The 17,238-nt window shown below is 60.2% G+C and overlaps 1 protein-coding gene across 1 annotated transcript in view; it reads right to left on the reverse strand.

Moving 5' to 3' along the window:
- Positions 1-17,238, reverse strand: part of DGKZ (diacylglycerol kinase zeta) — a 187,695-nt gene that overhangs the window by 70,832 nt on the left and 99,625 nt on the right. The window contains 1 exon segment of the mRNA XM_029583064.1: positions 15,977-16,072. Coding sequence (XP_029438924.1) covers positions 15,977-16,072 — 96 coding nt within the window.

Genomic DNA, 17,238 nt, shown 5'->3' on the forward strand with positions numbered 1-17,238 from the left:
CGTCTGGCTGAGACACGGGGGGTCCCACCTTCCCCAGGCAATACCCCCACCCGTAATCCTCGTCCCGCACACCAGAGCTTCCCGTCTGGCTGAGACACGGGGGGGCCCCACCTTCCCCAGGCAATACCCCCACCCGTAATCCTCGTCCCGCACACCAGAGCTTCCCGTCTGGCTGAGACACGAAGGCCCCACCTTCCCCAGGCAATACCCCCACCCGTAATCCTCGTCCCGCACACCAGAGCTTCCCGTCTGGCTGAGACACGGGGGGGCCTCACCTTCCCCAGGCAATACCCCCACCCGTAATCCTCGTCCCACACAGCAGAGCTTCTCGTCTGGCTGAGACACGGGGGGTCCCCACCTTCCCCAGGCAATACCCCCACCCGTAATCCTCGTCCCGCACACCAGAGCTTCCCGTCTGGCTGAGACACGGGGGGGCCCCCCCTCCCCCAGGCATTACCCCCCACCCGTAATCCTCGTCCCGCACACCAGAGCTTCCCGTCTGGCTGAGACACGGGGGGTCCCACCTTCCCCAGGCAATACCCCCACCCGTAATCCTCGTCCCGCACACCAGAGCTTCCCGTCTGGCTGAGACACGGGGGGTCCCACCTTCCCCAGGCAATACCCCCACCCGTAATCCTCGTCCCGCACACCAGAGCTTCCCGTCTGGCTGAGACACGGGGGGTCCCACCTTCCCCAGGCAATACCCCCACCCGTAATCCTCGTCCCGCACACCAGAGCTTCCCGTCTGGCTGAGACACGGGGGGTCCCACCTTCCCCAGGCAATACCCCCACCCGTAATCCTCGTCCCGCACACCAGAGCTTCCCGTCTGGCTGAGACACGGGGGGTCCCACCTTCCCCAGGCAATACCCCCACCCGTAATCCTCGTCCCGCACACCAGAGCTTCCCGTCTGGCTGAGACACGGGGGGTCCCCACCTTCCCCAGGCAATGCCCCCACCCGTAATCCTCGTCCCGCACACCAGAGCTTCCCGTCTGGCTGAGACACGGGGGGTCCCCACCTTCCCCAGGCAATACCCCCACCCGTAATCCTCGTCCCGCACACCAGAGCTTCCCGTCTGGCTGAGACACGGGGGGTCCCACCTTCCCCAGGCAATACCCCCACCCGTAATCCTCGTCCCACACACCAGAGCTTCCCGTCTGGCTGAGACACGAAGGCCCCACCTTCCCCAGGCAATACCCCCACCCGTAATCCTCGTCCCGCACACCAGAGCTTCCCGTCTGGCTGAGACACGGGGGGGCCTCACCTTCCCCAGGCAATACCCCCACCCGTAATCCTCGTCCCACACACCAGAGCTTCCCGTCTGGCTGAGACACGAAGGCCCCACCTTCCCCAGGCAATACCCCCACCCGTAATCCTCGTCCCGCACACCAGAGCTTCCCGTCTGGCTGAGACACGGGGGGTCCTCACCTTCCCCAGGCAATACCCCCACCCGTAATCCTCGTCCCGCACACCAGAGCTTCCCGTCTGGCTGAGACACGGGGGGTCCCCACCTTCCCCAGGCAATACCCCCACCCGTAATCCTCGTCCCGCACACCAGAGCTTCCCGTCTGGCTGAGACACGGGGGGTCCTCACCTTCCCCAGGCAATACCCCCACCCGTAATCCTCGTCCCGCACAGCAGAGCTTCCCGTCTGGCTGAGACACGGGGGGTCCTCACCATCCCCAGGCAATACCCCCACCCGTAATCCTCGTCCCGCACACCAGAGCTTCCCGTCTGGCTGAGACACGGGGGGCCTCACCATCCCCAGGCAATACCCCCACCCGTAATCCTCGTCCCGCACACCAGAGCTTCCCGTCTGGCTGAGACACGAAGGCCCCACCTTCCCCAGGCAATACCCCCACCCGTAATCCTCGTCCCGCACACCAGAGCTTCCCGTCTGGCTGAGACACGGGGGCCCCACCATCCCCAGGCAATACCCCCACCCGTAATCCTCGTCCCGCACACCAGAGCTTCCCGTCTGGCTGAGACACGGGGGGTCCCACCTTCCCCAGGCAATACCCCCACCTGTAATCCTCGTCCCGCACACCAGAGCTTCCCGTCTGACTGAGACACGAAGGCCCCCACCTTCCCCAGGCAATACCCCCACACGTAATCCTCGTCCCGCACAGCAGAGCTTCCCGTCTGGCTGAGACACGGGGGGCCTCACCATCCCCAGGCAATACCCCCACCCGTAATCCTCGTCCCGCACACCAGAGCTTCCCGTCTGGCTGAGACACAGGGGGTCCCCACCTTCCCCAGGCAATACCCCCACCAGTAATCCTCGTCCCGCACACCAGAGCTTCCCGTCTGGCTGAGACACGAAGGCCCCACCTTCCCCAGGCAATACCCCCACCCGTAATCCTCGTCCCGCACACCAGAGCTTCCCGTCTGGCTGAGACACGGGGGGCCTCACCATCCCCAGGCAATACCCCCACCCGTAATCCTCGTCCCGCACACCAGAGCTTCCCGTCTGGCTGAGACACGGGGGGTCCCACCTTCCCCAGGCAATACCCCCACCCGTAATCCTCGTCCCGCACACCAGAGCTTTCCGTCTGGCTGAGACACGAAGGCCCCACCTTCCCCAGGCAATACCCCCACCCGTAATCCTCGTCCCGCACAGCAGAGCTTCCCGTCTGGCTGAGACACGGGGGGCCTCACCATCCCCAGGCAATACCCCCACCCGTAATCCTCGTCCCGCACACCAGAGCTTCCCGTCTGGCTGAGACACAGGGGGTCCCCACCTTCCCCAGGCAATACCCCCACCCGTAATCCTCGTCCCGCACACCAGAGCTTCCCGTCTGGCTGAGACACGAAGGCCCCACCTTCCCCAGGCAATACCCCCACCCGTAATCCTCGTCCCACACACCAGAGCTTCCCGTCTGGCTGAGACACGGGGGGTCCCCACCTTCCCCAGGCAATACCCCCACCCGTAATCCTCGTCCCGCACACCAGAGCTTCCCGTCTGGCTGAGACACGGGGGGTCCCCACCTTCCCCAGGCAATACCCCCACCCGTAATCCTCGTCCCGCACACCAGAGCTTCCCGTCTGGCTGAGACACGGGGGGGTCCCCACCTTCCCCAGGCAATACCCCCACCCGTAATCCTCGTCCCGCACACCAGAGCTTCCCGTCTGGCTGAGACACGGGGGGTCCCACCTTCCCCAGGCAATACCCCCACCCGTAATCCTCGTCCCGCACACCAGAGCTTCCCGTCTGGCTGAGACACGGGGGGTCCCACCTTCCCCAGGCAATACCCCAACCCGTAATCCTCGTCCCGCACACCAGAGCTTCCCGTCTGGCTGAGACACGGGGGGCCTCACCTTCCCCAGGCAATACCCCCACCCGTAATCCTCGTCCCGCACACCAGAGCTTCCCGTCTGGCTGAGACACGGGGGGCCCCCACCTTCCCCAGGCAATACCCCCACCCGTAATCCTCGTCCCGCACACCAGAGCTTCCCGTCTGGCTGAGACACGGGGGGTCCCACCTTCCCCAGGCAATACCCCCACCCGTAATCCTCGTCCCGCACACCAGAGCTTCCCGTCTGGCTGAGACACGGGGGGTCCCACCTTCCCCAGGCAATACCCCCACCCGTAATCCTCGTCCCGCACACCAGAGCTTCCCGTCTGGCTGAGACACGGGGGGTCCCCACCTTCCCCAGGCAATGCCCCCACCCGTAATCCTCGTCCCGCACACCAGAGCTTCCCGTCTGGCTGAGACACGGGGGCCCCACCTTCCCCAGGCAATACCCCCACCCGTAATCCTCGTCCCGCACACCAGAGCTTCCCGTCTGGCTGAGACACGGGGGGTCCCCACCTTCCCCAGGCAATACCCCCACCCGTAATTCCTCGTCCCGCACGACCAGAGCTTCCCGTCTGGCTGAGACACGGGGGGCCTCACCATCCCCAGGCAATACCCCCACCCGTAATCCTCGTCCCGCACACCAGAGCTTCCCGTCTGGCTGAGACACGGGGGGTCCCCACCTTCCCCAGGCAATACCCCCACCCGTAATCCTCGTCCCGCACAGCAGAGCTTCCCGTCTGGCTGAGACACGGGGGGCCTCACCATCCCCAGGCAATACCCCCACCAGTAATCCTCGTCCCGCACACCAGAGCTTCCCGTCTGGCTGAGACACGAAGGCCCCACCTTCCCCAGGCAATACCCCCACCCGTAATCCTCGTCCCGCACACCAGAGCTTCCCGTCTGGCTGAGACACGAAGGCCCCACCTTCCCCAGGCAATACCCCACCCGTAATCCTCGTCCCGCACACCAGAGCTTCCCGTCTGGCTGAGACACGAAGGTCCCACCTTCCCCAGGCAATACCCCCACCCGTAATCCTCGTCCCGCACACCAGAGCTTCCCGTCTGGCTGAGACACGGGGGGTCCCCACCTTCCCCAGGCAATACCCCCACCCGTAATCCTCGTCCCGCACACCAGAGCTTCCCGTCTGGCTGAGACACGGGGGGTCCCCACCTTCCCCAGGCAATACCCCCACCCGTAATCCTCGTCCCGCACACCAGAGCTTCCCGTCTGGCTGAGGACACGGGGGGTCCCCACCTTCCCCAGGCAATACCCCCACCCGTAATCCTCGTCCCGCACACCAGAGCTTCCCGTCTGGCTGAGACACGGGGGGTCCCACCTTCCCCAGGCAATACCCCCACCCGTAATCCTCGTCCCACACACCAGAGCTTCTCGTCTGGCTGAGACACGAAGGCCCCACCTTCCCCAGGCAATACCCCCACCCGTAATCCTCGTCCCGCACACCAGAGCTTCCCGTCTGGCTGAGACACGGGGGCCCCCACCTTCCCCAGGCAATCCCCCCACCCGTAATCCTCGTCCCGCACACCAGAGCTTCCCGTCCGGCTGAGACACGGGGGGCCCCACCTTCCCCAGGCAATACCCCCACCCGTAATCCTCGTCCCGCACACCAGAGCTTCTCGTCTGGCTGAGACACGAAGGCCCCACCTTCCCCAGGCAATACCCCCACCCGTAATCCTCGTCCCGCACACCAGAGCTTCCCGTCTGGCTGAGACACGGGGGGTCCCCACCTTCCCCAGGCAATACCCCCACCCGTAATCCTCGTCCCGCACACCAGAGCTTCCCGTTCTGGCTGAGACACGAAGGCCCCACCTTCCCCAGGCAATACCCCCACCCGTAATCCTCGTCCCCCACACCAGAGCTTCCCGTCTGGCTGAGACACGGGGGGTCCCCACCTTCCCCCAGGCAATACCCCCACCCGTAATCCTCGTCCCGCACACCAGAGCTTCCCGTCTGGCTGAGACACGGGGGGTCCCACCTTCCCAGGCAATACCCCCACCCGTAATCCTCGTCCCGCACACCAGAGCTTCCCGTCTGGCTGAGACACGAAGGCCCCACCTTCCCCAGGCAATACCCCCACCCGTAATCCTCGTCCCACACACCAGAGCTTCTCGTCTGGCTGAGACACGAAGGGTCCCCACCTTCCCCAGGCAATACCCCCACCCGTAATCCTCGTCCCGCACACCAGAGCTTCCCGTCTGGCTGAGACACGGAGGGGTCCCCACCTTCCCCAGGCAATACCCCCACCCGTAATCCTCGTCCAGCACACCAGAGCTTCTCGTCTGGCTGAGACACGAAGGCCCCACCTTCCCCAGGCAATACCACCACCCGTTAATCCTCGTCCCGCACACCAGAGCTTCCCGTCTGGCTGAGACACGAGGGGTCCCCACCTTCCCCAGGCAATACCCCCACCCGTAATCCTCGTCCCGCATACCAGAGCTTCCCGTCTGGCTGAGACACGGGGGGTCCCACCTTCCCCAGGCAATACCCCCCACCCGTAATCCTCGTCCCGCACACCAGAGCTTCCCGTCTGGCTGAGACACGAGGCCCACCTTCCCCAGGCAATACCCCCACCCGTAATCCTCGTCCCGCACACCAGAGCTTCCCGTCTGGCTGAGACACGGGGGTCCCCACCTTCCCCAGGCAATACCCCCACCCGTAATCCTCGTCCCGCACACCAGAGCTTCCCGTCTGGCTGAGACACGGGGGGTCCCCACCTTCCCCAGGCAATACCCCCACCTCGTAATCCTCGTCCCGCACACCAGAGCTTCCCGTCTGGCTGAGACACGGGGGGTCCCCACCTTCCCCAGGCAATACCCCCACCCGTAATCCTCGTCCCGCACACCAGAGCTTCCCGTCTGGCTGAGACACAGGGGGTCCCCACCTTCCCCAGGCAATACCCCCACCCGTAATCCTTGTCCCGCACACCAGAGCTTCCCGTCTGGCTGAGACACGAAGGCCCCCACCTTCCCCAGGCAATACCCCCACCCGTAATCCTCGTCCCGCACACCAGAACTTCCCGTCTGGCTGAGACACGGGGGGCCTCACCTTCCCCAGGCAATACCCCCACCCGTAATCCTCGTCCACACACCAGAGCTTCCCGTCTGGCTGAGACACGGGGGGTCCCCACCTTCCCCAGGCAATACCCCCACCCGTAATCCTCGTCCCACACACCAGAGCTTCCCGTCTGGCTGAGACACGGGGGTCCTCCACCTTCCCCAGGCAATACCCCCACCCGTAATCCTCGTCCCACACACCAGAGCTTCCCATCTGGCTGAGACACGGGGGGGTCCCACCTTCCCCAGGCAATACCCCCACCCGTAATCCTCGTCCCACACACCAGAGCTTCCCGTCTGGCTGAGACACGGGGGGTCCCCCACCTTCCCCAGGCAATACCCCCACCCGTAATCCTCGTCCCGCACACCAGAGCTTCCCGTCTGGCTGAGACACGAAGGCCTCACCTTCCCCAGGCAATGCCCCCACCCGTAATCCTCGTCCCACACACCAGAGCTTCCCGTCTGGCTGAGACACGGGGGGTCCCCACCTTCCCCAGGCAATACCCCCACCCGTAATCCTCGTCCCACACACCAGAGCTTCCCGTCTGGCTGAGACACGGGGGGTCCCACCTTCCCCAGGCAATACCCCCACCCGTAATCCTCGTCCCACACACCAGAGCTTCCAGTCTGGCTGAGACACGGGGGGCCTCACCTTCCCCAGGCAATACCCCCACCCTTAATCCTCGTCCCGCACACCAGAGCTTCCCGTCTGGCTGAGACACGGGGGGTCCCACCTTCCCCAGGCAATACCCCCACCCGTAATCCTCGTCCCGCACACCAGAGCTTCCCGTCTGGCTGAGACACGGGGGGTCCCACCTTCCCCAGGCAATACCCCCACCCGTAATCCTCGTCCCACACACCAGAGCTTCTCGTCTGGCTGAGACACGAAGGCCCCCACCTTCCCCAGGCAATACCCCCCACCCGTAATCCTCGTCCCGCACACCAGAGCTTCCCGTCTGGCTGAGACACGGGGGGTCCCCACCTTCCCCAGGCAATACCCCCACCCGTAATCCTCGTCCCGCACACCAGAGCTTCCCGTCTGGCTGAGACACGGGGGGTCCCACCTTCCCCAGGCAATACCCCCACCCGTAATCCTCGTCCCGCACACCAGAGCTTCTCGTCTGGCTGAGACACGAAGGCCCCACCTTCCCCAGGCAATACCCCCACCCGTAATCCTCGTCCCGCACACCAGAGCTTCCCGTCTGGCTGAGACACGGGGGGGCCCCACCTTCCCCAGGCAATACCCCCACCCGTAATCCTCGTCCCGCACACCAGAGCTTCCCGTCTGGCTGAGACACGGGGGGTCCCACCTTCCCCAGGCAATACCCCCACCCGTAATCCTCGTCCCGCACACCAGAGCTTCCCGTCTGGCTGAGACACGGGGGGTCCCATCTTCCCCAGGCAATACCCCCACCCGTAATCCTCGTCCCGCACACCAGAGCTTCCCGTCTGGCTGAGACACGAAGGCCCCACCTTCCCCAGGCAATACCCCCACCCGTAATCCTCGTCCCGCACACCAGAGCTTCCCGTCTGGCTGAGACACGGGGGGTCCCACCTTCCCCAGGCAATCCCCCCACCCGTAATCCTCGTCCCGCACACCAGAGCTTCCCGTCTGGCTGAGACACGGGGGGCCTCACCTTCCCCAGGCAATACCCCCACCCGTAATCCTCGTCCCACACACCAGAGCTTCCCGTCTGGCTGAGACACGGGGGGTCCCCACCTTCCCCAGGCAATACCCCCACCCGTAATCTTCGTCCCACACACCAGAGCTTCCCGTCTGGCTGAGACACGGGGGGCCTCACCTTCCCCAGGCAATACCCCCACCCGTAATCCTCGTCCCACACACCAGAGCTTCCCGTCTGGCTGAGACACGGGGGGCCCCACCTTCCCCAGGCAATACCCCCACCCGTAATCCTCGTCCCACACACCAGAGCTTCCCGTCTGGCTGAGACACGGGGGGTCCCACCTTCCCCAGGCAATACCCCCACCCGTAATCCTCGTCCCACACACCAGAGCTTCCCGTCTGGCTGAGACACGGGGGGTCCCCACCTTCCCCAGGCAATACCCCCACCCGTAATCCTCGTCCCGCACACCAGAGCTTCCCGTCTGGCTGAGACACGAAGGCCTCACCTTCCCCAGGCAATGCCCCCACCCGTAATCCTCGTCCCACACACCAGAGCTTCCCGTCTGGCTGAGACACGGGGGTCCTCACCTTCCCCAGGCAATACCCCCACCCGTAATCCTCGTCCCACACACCAGAGCTTCCCGTCTGGCTGAGACACGGGGGGTCCCACCTTCCCCAGGCAATACCCCCACCCGTAATCCTCGTCCCACACACCAGAGCTTCCCGTCTGGCTGAGACACGGGGGGCCTCACCTTCCCCAGGCAATACCCCCACCCGTAATCCTCGTCCCGCACACCAGAGCTTCCCGTCTGGCTGAGACACGAAGGCCCCACCTTCCCCAGGCAATACCCCCACCCGTAATCCTCGTCCCACACACCAGAGCTTCCCGTCTGGCTGAGACACGAAGGCCCCACCTTCCCCAGGCAATACCCCCACCCGTAATCCTCGTCCCGCACACCAGAGCTTCCCGTCTGGCTGAGACACGGGGGGTCCCCACCTTCCCCAGGCAATACCCCCACCCGTAATCCTCGTCCCGCACACCAGAGCTTCCCGTCTGGCTGAGACACGAAGGCCCACCTTCCCCAGGCAATACCCCCACCCGTAATCCTCGTCCCGCACACCAGAGCTTCCCGTCTGGCTGAGACACGGGGGGTCCCACCTTCCCCAGGCAATACCCCCACCCGTAATCCTCGTTCCCACACACCAGAGCTTCCCGTCTGGCTGAGACACGGGGGGTCCCACCTTCCCCAGGCAATACCCCCCACCCGTAATCCTCGTCCCGCACACCAGAGCTTCCCGTCTGGCTGAGACACGGGGGGGCCTCACCTTCCCCAGGCAATACCCCCACCCGTAATCCTCGTCCCGCACACCAGAGCTTCCCGTCTGGCTGAGACACGGGGGGTCCTACCTTCCCCAGGCAATACCCCCACCCGTAATCCTCGTCCCGCACACCAGAGCTTCCCGTCTGGCTGAGACACGGGGGGCTCCACCTTCCCCAGGCAATACCCCCACCCGTAATCCTCGTCCCGCACACCAGAGCTTCCCGTCTGGCTGAGACACGGGGGGTCCCACCTTCCCCAGGCAATACCCCCACCCGTAATCCTCGTCCCGCACACCAGAGCTTCCCGTCTGGCTGAGACACGAAGGCCCCACCTTCCCCAGGCAATACCCCCACCCGTAATCCTCGTCCCGCACAGCAGAGCTTCCCGTCTGGCTGAGACACGGGGGGTCCCACCTTCCCCAGGCAATACCCCCACCCGTAATCCTCGTCCCGCACACCAGAGCTTCCCGTCTGGCTGAGACACGGGGGGTCCCACCTTCCCCAGGCAATACCCCCCACCCGTAATCCTCGTCCCACACAGCAGAGCTTCCCGTCTGGCTGAGACACGGGGGGTCCCACCTTCCCCAGGCAATACCCCCACCCGTAATCCTCTTCCCGCACACCAGAGCTTCCCGTCTGGCTGAGACACGGGGGGTCCCACCTTCCCCAGGCAATACCCCCACCCGTAATCCTCGTCCCACACACCAGAGCTTCCCGTCTGGCTGAGACACGGGGGGTCCCACCTTCCCCAGGCAATACCCCCACCCGTAATCCTCGTCCCGCACACCAGAGCTTCCCGTCTGGCTGAGACACGGGGGTCCCACCTTCCCCAGGCAATACCCCCACCCGTAATCCTCGTCCCGCACACCAGAGCTTCCCGTCTGGCTGAGACACGGGGGGTCCCACCTTCCCCAGGCAATACCCCCACCCGTAATCCTCGTCCCGCACACCAGAGCTTCCCGTCTGGCTGAGACACGGGGGGTCCCACCTTCCCCAGGCAATACCCCCACCCGTAATCCTCGTCCCGCACACCAGAGCTTCCCGTCTGGCTGAGACACGGGGGGTCCCACCTTCCCCAGGCAATACCCCCACCCGTAATCCTCGTCCCGCACACCAGAGCTTCCCGTCTGGCTGAGACACGGGGGGTCCCCACCTTCCCCAGGCAATGCCCCCACCCGTAATCCTCGTCCCGCACACCAGAGCTTCCCGTCTGGCTGAGACACGGGGGGTCCCCACCTTCCCCAGGCAATACCCCCACCCGTAATCCTCGTCCCACACACCAGAGCTTCCCGTCTGGCTGAGACACGGGGGGTCCCACCTTCCCCAGGCAATACCCCCACCCGTAATCCTCGTCCCGCACACCAGAGCTTCCCGTCTGGCTGAGACACGGGGGGTCCCCACCTTCCCCAGGCAATACCCCCACCCGTAATCCTCGTCCCGCACACCAGAGCTTCCCGTCTGGCTGAGACACGGGGGGTCCCACCTTCCCCAGGCAATACCCCCACCCGTAATCCTCGTCCCGCACACCAGAGCTTCCCGTCTGGCTGAGACACGGGGGGGCCCCACCTTCCCCAGGCAATACCCCCACCCGTAATCCTCGTCCCGCACACCAGAGCTTCCCGTCTGGCTGAGACACGGGGGGTCCCCACCTTCCCCAGGCAATACCCCCACCCGTAATCCTCGTCCCGCACACCAGAGCTTCCCGTCTGGCTGAGACACGGGGGGTCCCCACCTTCCCCAGGCAATACCCCCCCCCGTAATCCTCGTCCCGCACACCAGAGCTTCCCGTCTGGCTGAGACACGGGGGGTCCCCACCTTCCCCAGGCAATACCCCCACCAGTAATCCTCGTCCCACACACCAGAGCTTCCCGTCTGGCTGAGACACGGGGGGTCCCCACCTTCCCCAGGCAATGCCCCCACCCGTAATCCTCGTCCCGCACAGCAGAGCTTCCCGTCTGGCTGAGACACGGGGGGTCCCCACCTTCCCCAGGCAATACCCCCACCCGTAATCCTCGTCCCACACACCAGAGCTTCCCGTCTGGCTGAGACACGGGGGGTCCCCACCTTCCCCAGGCAATACCCCCACCCGTAATCCTCGTCCCACACACCAGAGCTTCCCGTCTGGCTGAGACACGGGGGGTCCCCACCTTCCCCAGGCAATACCCCCACCCGTAATCCTCGTCCCGCACACCAGAGCTTCCCGTCTGGCTGAGACACGGGGGGTCCCCACCTTCCCCAGGCAATACCCCCCACCCGTAATCCTCGTCCCGCACACCAGAGCTTCCCGTCTGGCTGAGACACGGGGGGTCCCCACCTCCCCCAGGCAATGCCCCCACCCGTAATCCTCGTCCCGCACACCAGAGCTTCCCGTCTGGCTGAGACACGGGGGGTCCCCACCTTCCCCAGGCAATGCCCCCACCCGTAATCCTCGTCCCACACACCAGAGCTTCCCGTCTGGCTGAGACACGGGGGGTCCCCACCTTCCCCAGGCAATGCCCCCACCCGTAATCCTCGTCCCGCACAGCAGAGCTTCCCGTCTGGCTGAGACACGGGGGGTCCCCACCTTCCCCAGGCAATACCCCCACCCGTAATCCTCGTCCCACACACCAGAGCTTCCCGTCTGGCTGAGACACGGGCGGTCCCCACCTTCCCCAGGCAATACCCCCACCCGTAATCCTCGTCCCACACACCAGAGCTTCCCGTCTGGCTGAGACACGGGGGGTCCCACCCTCCCCAGGCAATACCCCCACCCGTAATCCTCGTCCCGCACACCAGAGCTTCCCGTCTGGCTGAGACACGGGGGGTCCCCACCTTCCCCAGGCAATACCCCCACCCGTAATCCTCGTCCCGCACACCAGAGCTTCCCGTCTGGCTGAGACACGGGGGGTCCCCACCTTCCCCAGGCAATGCCCCCACCCGTAATCCTCGTCCCGCACACCAGAGCTTCCCGTCTGGCTGAGACACGAAGGCCCCACCTTCCCCAGGCAATACCCCCACCCGTAATCCTCGTCCCGCACACCAGAGCTTCCCGTCTGGCTGAGACACGGGGGGGCTCCACCTTCCCCAGGCAATACCCCCACCCGTAATCCTCGTCCCGCACACCAGAGCTTCCCGTCTGGCTGAGACACGGGGGGCTCCACCTTCCCCAGGCAATACCCCCACCCGTAATCCTCGTCCCACACACCAGAGCTTCCCGTCTGGCTGAGACACGGGGGGCCTCACCATCCCCAGGCAATACCCCCACCCGTAATCCTCGTCCCGCACACCAGAGCTTCCCGTCTGGCTGAGACACGGGGGGCCCCCACCTTCCCCAGGCAATACCCCCACCCGTAATCCTCGTCCCGCACAGCAGAGCTTCCCGTCTGGCTGAGACACGGGGGGCCTCACCATCCCCAGGCAATACCCCCACCCGTAATCCTCGTCCCGCACACCAGAGCTTCCCGTCTGGCTGAGACACGAAGGCCCCACCTTCCCCAGGCAATACCCCCACCCGTAATCCTCGTCCCGCACACCAGAGCTTCCCGTCTGGCTGAGACACGGGGGGCCTCACCTTCCCCAGGCAATACCCCCACCCGTAATCCTCGTCCCGCACACCAGAGCTTCCCGTCTGGCTGAGACACGGGGGGTCCCCACCTTCCCCAGGCAATACCCCCACCCGTAATCCTCGTCCCGCACACCAGAGCTTCCCGTCTGGCTGAGACACGGGGGGTCCCCACCTTCCCCAGGCAATTCCTTACACCTCACGTGCAAAGGGCTGGAAGCAGCACTGAAAACTAAGCCTTCCAGATCCCTTCTTCCTTTCTTATTGCAACTCACGGCTCCCTGGACTTCATACAATGAGATATCTTGTTCTACTCTGTTCTTTTTTCTTTATTTAATTGGTCATTTATGTTGATATAATTTTACTGTGTTATCCTGTAACTCCCTCCTCTTGGGGTTACCTAAAAATGTCACACAACCCTTACAAATTCTCCAAAACATCACTGCTCAAATCATAACCAACACACGCAGAAATGAGCATATAACCCCCATACTCATGAACCTTCACTGGCTTCCTATTACTTCCCGCATTCATTACTAATCTACTCAACAGCTTAAACTTGGTCCTCAACGCCTCAAAGACGGAACTTCTCTTCATCTCTTCAAATGAAAACAATCTTCCTCCACCTTCACCGCACAATGCTCACATCACCTGTACGCACGTTAGAGACCTTGGGGTAATAATAGACAATCGTCTAAACCTTAAAAAAATGGTCAACACAACTACCAAAGACAGTTTCTTCAGACTACAGGTTTTGAAACGACTGAGACCACTCTTATTTTTCCAAGACTTCAGGACAGTCCTCCAGGCTCTTCTGTTCGCCAAAATAGATTACTGCAGTGCCCTCTTTCTAGGCCTCCCTAAATCTACCACCAAACCACTGCAGATGTTACAAAATGCGGCAGCGAGACTGCTGACCAACACCAGCCGCGGTGAACACATCTCCCCCGTCCTCAGAAACCTACATTGGTTACCAGTAAATTTCAGAATCCTGTACAAATCTATTACCCTAATACACAAAACCATCCATCAGCAACTCCAACTCGACCTGGATATCCCTTTCAAACTCCACTCCTCTAACAGACCAACGAGAGATATCCACAAAGGCACTCTGAAATTTCCCCCTACTAAAGCCACTCGCCTCTCTACGACCAAAGACAGAGCTTTTTCAATTGCAGGCCCAGCTATCTGGAACAATATCCCAGCAAATCTCAGATTGGAACCCTGCCTCTTAACCTTCAGAAAAAGACTAAAGACGTGGCTCTTTCACCAAGCCTTCCCAGATCCACCGGATAATCACTAGTTTGAGCCTCACTTCTTACAAGGACCTTGACACACTTCCTCCTGAACAATGGACACTGGCATTTCCTGGTTAAAGCATATGCTCTAACCCGTTAAATTATTCGTATCATGTTATATTTATTCTACCTGCCTCTATCTTCCTTCCAGCTTGTCTTTAAGCCTCCAAGTTTTCCATACCTTGTTGATTGTAACTTTGACTTATTCCTTTTCCTTTGTTATCTATTATTTACCAGAATTGTTACCTCAGTTTTACCCTTTGTTAAAATGTAAACCGATCCGATATGGTTATCTACTATGAAGGTCGGTATAGAAAACTGCTAAATAAATAAATAAATTCAGTTCAAATCCCTCTTTCTCATTCACAAAGCCCTTTACAACCCAGAAATGTCCTGGCTTCACGGTTCCCTTACATTCCACCAAGCCAAGAGACCCTCAAGACACCAATATCATGCAACCATGCTAACCCTCTCTCACAAAACCACTAAACTGCCCGCAACTAGAGCTCCTCTACTCTCTGTATCAGGACCAAGCCTTTGGACACTCTGCCAGTAGATCTACGCCAAGAGGCCTGCCATGCAACATTCAAACGGAAACTCAAAACATGGTCTTTCACGAAGGCTTTCACATAGTAATCATCACCAAAACTCACTCACATTCCTCTCTCCACAATCTTCTTTCCCTACCACACAATGCCTTTTCCCCTCACCACCTCCCAGCTCTCCTCCATACCCCTCAACCCCTCCCATTACTCCCTCCCCTCCATCCTTAACGCCCTTCTTCTCCCGCATCCCTGCCCCTGTCAGATCCCCTAATCCTAATTTTATGATCTCGCATATGATAACTATCTCTTAAAGTTGCTACCATCTTGGATTTCCAACTTTACGCCATGATTTACATAACTACAATAATGTACACTTTGTAAATAGTTCAACATATGATGTACATCCACCCCTATGCATGCACTGTAAATAGCTCTTTGCAACTTGTGCAATTCCTCCTTTCCCTCCCCTATGCAACCTGCAACCCTTCTCCCCTCCACATTGCATTCTGTCCATCCTCATCTCCCCCCTCCCCACTCCATCCCCCAAACATTTCTCTCAATATCATCTCAGTTCTTTATTTATTGATTTGTTTTTAGTTTTTATAGACCGATGTTCCTGTATAATATACATATCACACCGGTGTACAAGGAAGTAAAACTGTCATTCAGTGTTCTGCCTCCTCTCTATGATTTCATAGTTATCCAACAACCCTCTACTTAAGTTTCTTTATTTAAGCTTCGTTACTAATTTTTATAGTTTTAATCACTGTTTTCCTATAAGTTCTATGTAAAGCCTCTGTTTTGCTGATTTTGAAGTTATAATGTAAACCGAATTGATGTTATTCTACGAAGTCCGGTATATAAAAACCACAAATAAATAAATACATAAATAAATAACTCGCCCCAGGCTATAAATACATTTAAATAAACATCTCCTGCAGGGTGGGGGGTGGGATTCAACTGTACTTGCATGGCGGGAACTTTGATGCTGAGGTGGGACCACCATGAGGGCAAAGGGCAATCACCCTGATTCCCCACCTCTCACTTTGAAGTATGGCCCCGACTGGCAACAGCATCTCTTCCTCCCTCACCGAGGCATCACCTGTTCTCTCCCTGAGGGCCACATCACCTGCTCTCTCTCCCTGAGGGCCACATCACCTGCTCTCTCTCCCTGAGGGCCACATCACCTGCTCTCTCCCTGAGGGCCACATCACCTGCTCTCTCCTTTCCCCGTATGCTTCAATGTTCTGCCTCCTCTCTATGATTTCGTCTTTTACCTGTACTTTTGCCATGCAGTTCTGCTCTCCCACGTAACAGAAATCCCCTGACATGTTCGTCTCAAACCAAATGTGTTCTCCATAGAGTGCATTCTCCTGGAAAAGACAAAGTTATTTATTTCTTTATTAATATCTTTTTATCCCGCACACCAAACAAACAATGGGGTTCGTGTACTCTCATTCTGTCATGAGGCAAGAAAGAACAATACAGGACACATTTGTGCAGGAGTTGCCCAGTGATCACCGTGTGAGCTGCAGCCAGGCAGAGGGAGAAATGCGTAAAAACATCTTGGACTGGTAGTGCACTTCCCCTTGATCACAGAAGCAAAGCAGAGGCCAAACCTGGAAACCTGCAGACAACAACTGCACTGGAAACCCTGCACGCAATACAACACAGGAGGAACTAACAGAAATGCATTTCCTCCTGTGCTTCAGTGCAATTAGTCAGACAAGGTCAGACTTCTCTGGTTTAGTGGAGATGTTTGAAACGTCAGCCCTGTTCAGCGCTTCTTATCCAGATAACGATTTATCTGGTTAAATAGTTATGTGCATGCAAGTAGTGGGTGGGACAGGATAAGGGGCAGCATTCTGACTCCTCTGGGTATATTCAGCGGCGTGCTAGTGCTACAGAATGTCCCGGCTAAATTAGGTAACTTTCTTAGCCAGATTTTCTCTTCATATGGACCTCAAAGAAATCAGAGATGCACATTTCTCAACATAAAAGACTACGGCAAAAAAAATGCACAAGAAAAACTTCACATAAATAATGGCTTCTGTTAGGTTTCAACCAACAAACACTGATAAAACACCTCCTGTAGAAAAAAAAAGGGGAAATCTGTGTTTACAAGATAAAAACTGAAAAACCACCGTTGCCCCAGTTACCTCTCACCCTGCCCCTTGATAGAATGAGCAAAGGTGGGGGTGGTAGGTGAGCTTGAGAGGGCAGTAAGGGCAGCAAAATATTCAGAAATCAAGCCCTAATATCTTCTGTAGAAATAGCAAAGTCCCCCAGGATGGGCACTCAGAAAGCAGCAGTGCAAGCTTCCATTTCACACCCTCCCACCATCCCACACATCCCATCTCACACCCTCCCACCATCCACACCATCCCACACATCCCATCTCACACCCTCCCACCATCCCACACCATCCCACACATTCCATCTCACACCCTCCCACCATCCCACACATCCCATCCCACACCATCCCACACATCCCATCTCACACCCTCCCACATCATCCCACACATTCCATCTCACACCC

This window comes from Rhinatrema bivittatum, chromosome 17 (genome assembly GCF_901001135.1).
Source record: "Rhinatrema bivittatum chromosome 17, aRhiBiv1.1, whole genome shotgun sequence".
NCBI classification, from domain to species: Eukaryota; Metazoa; Chordata; class Amphibia; order Gymnophiona; family Rhinatrematidae; genus Rhinatrema; species Rhinatrema bivittatum.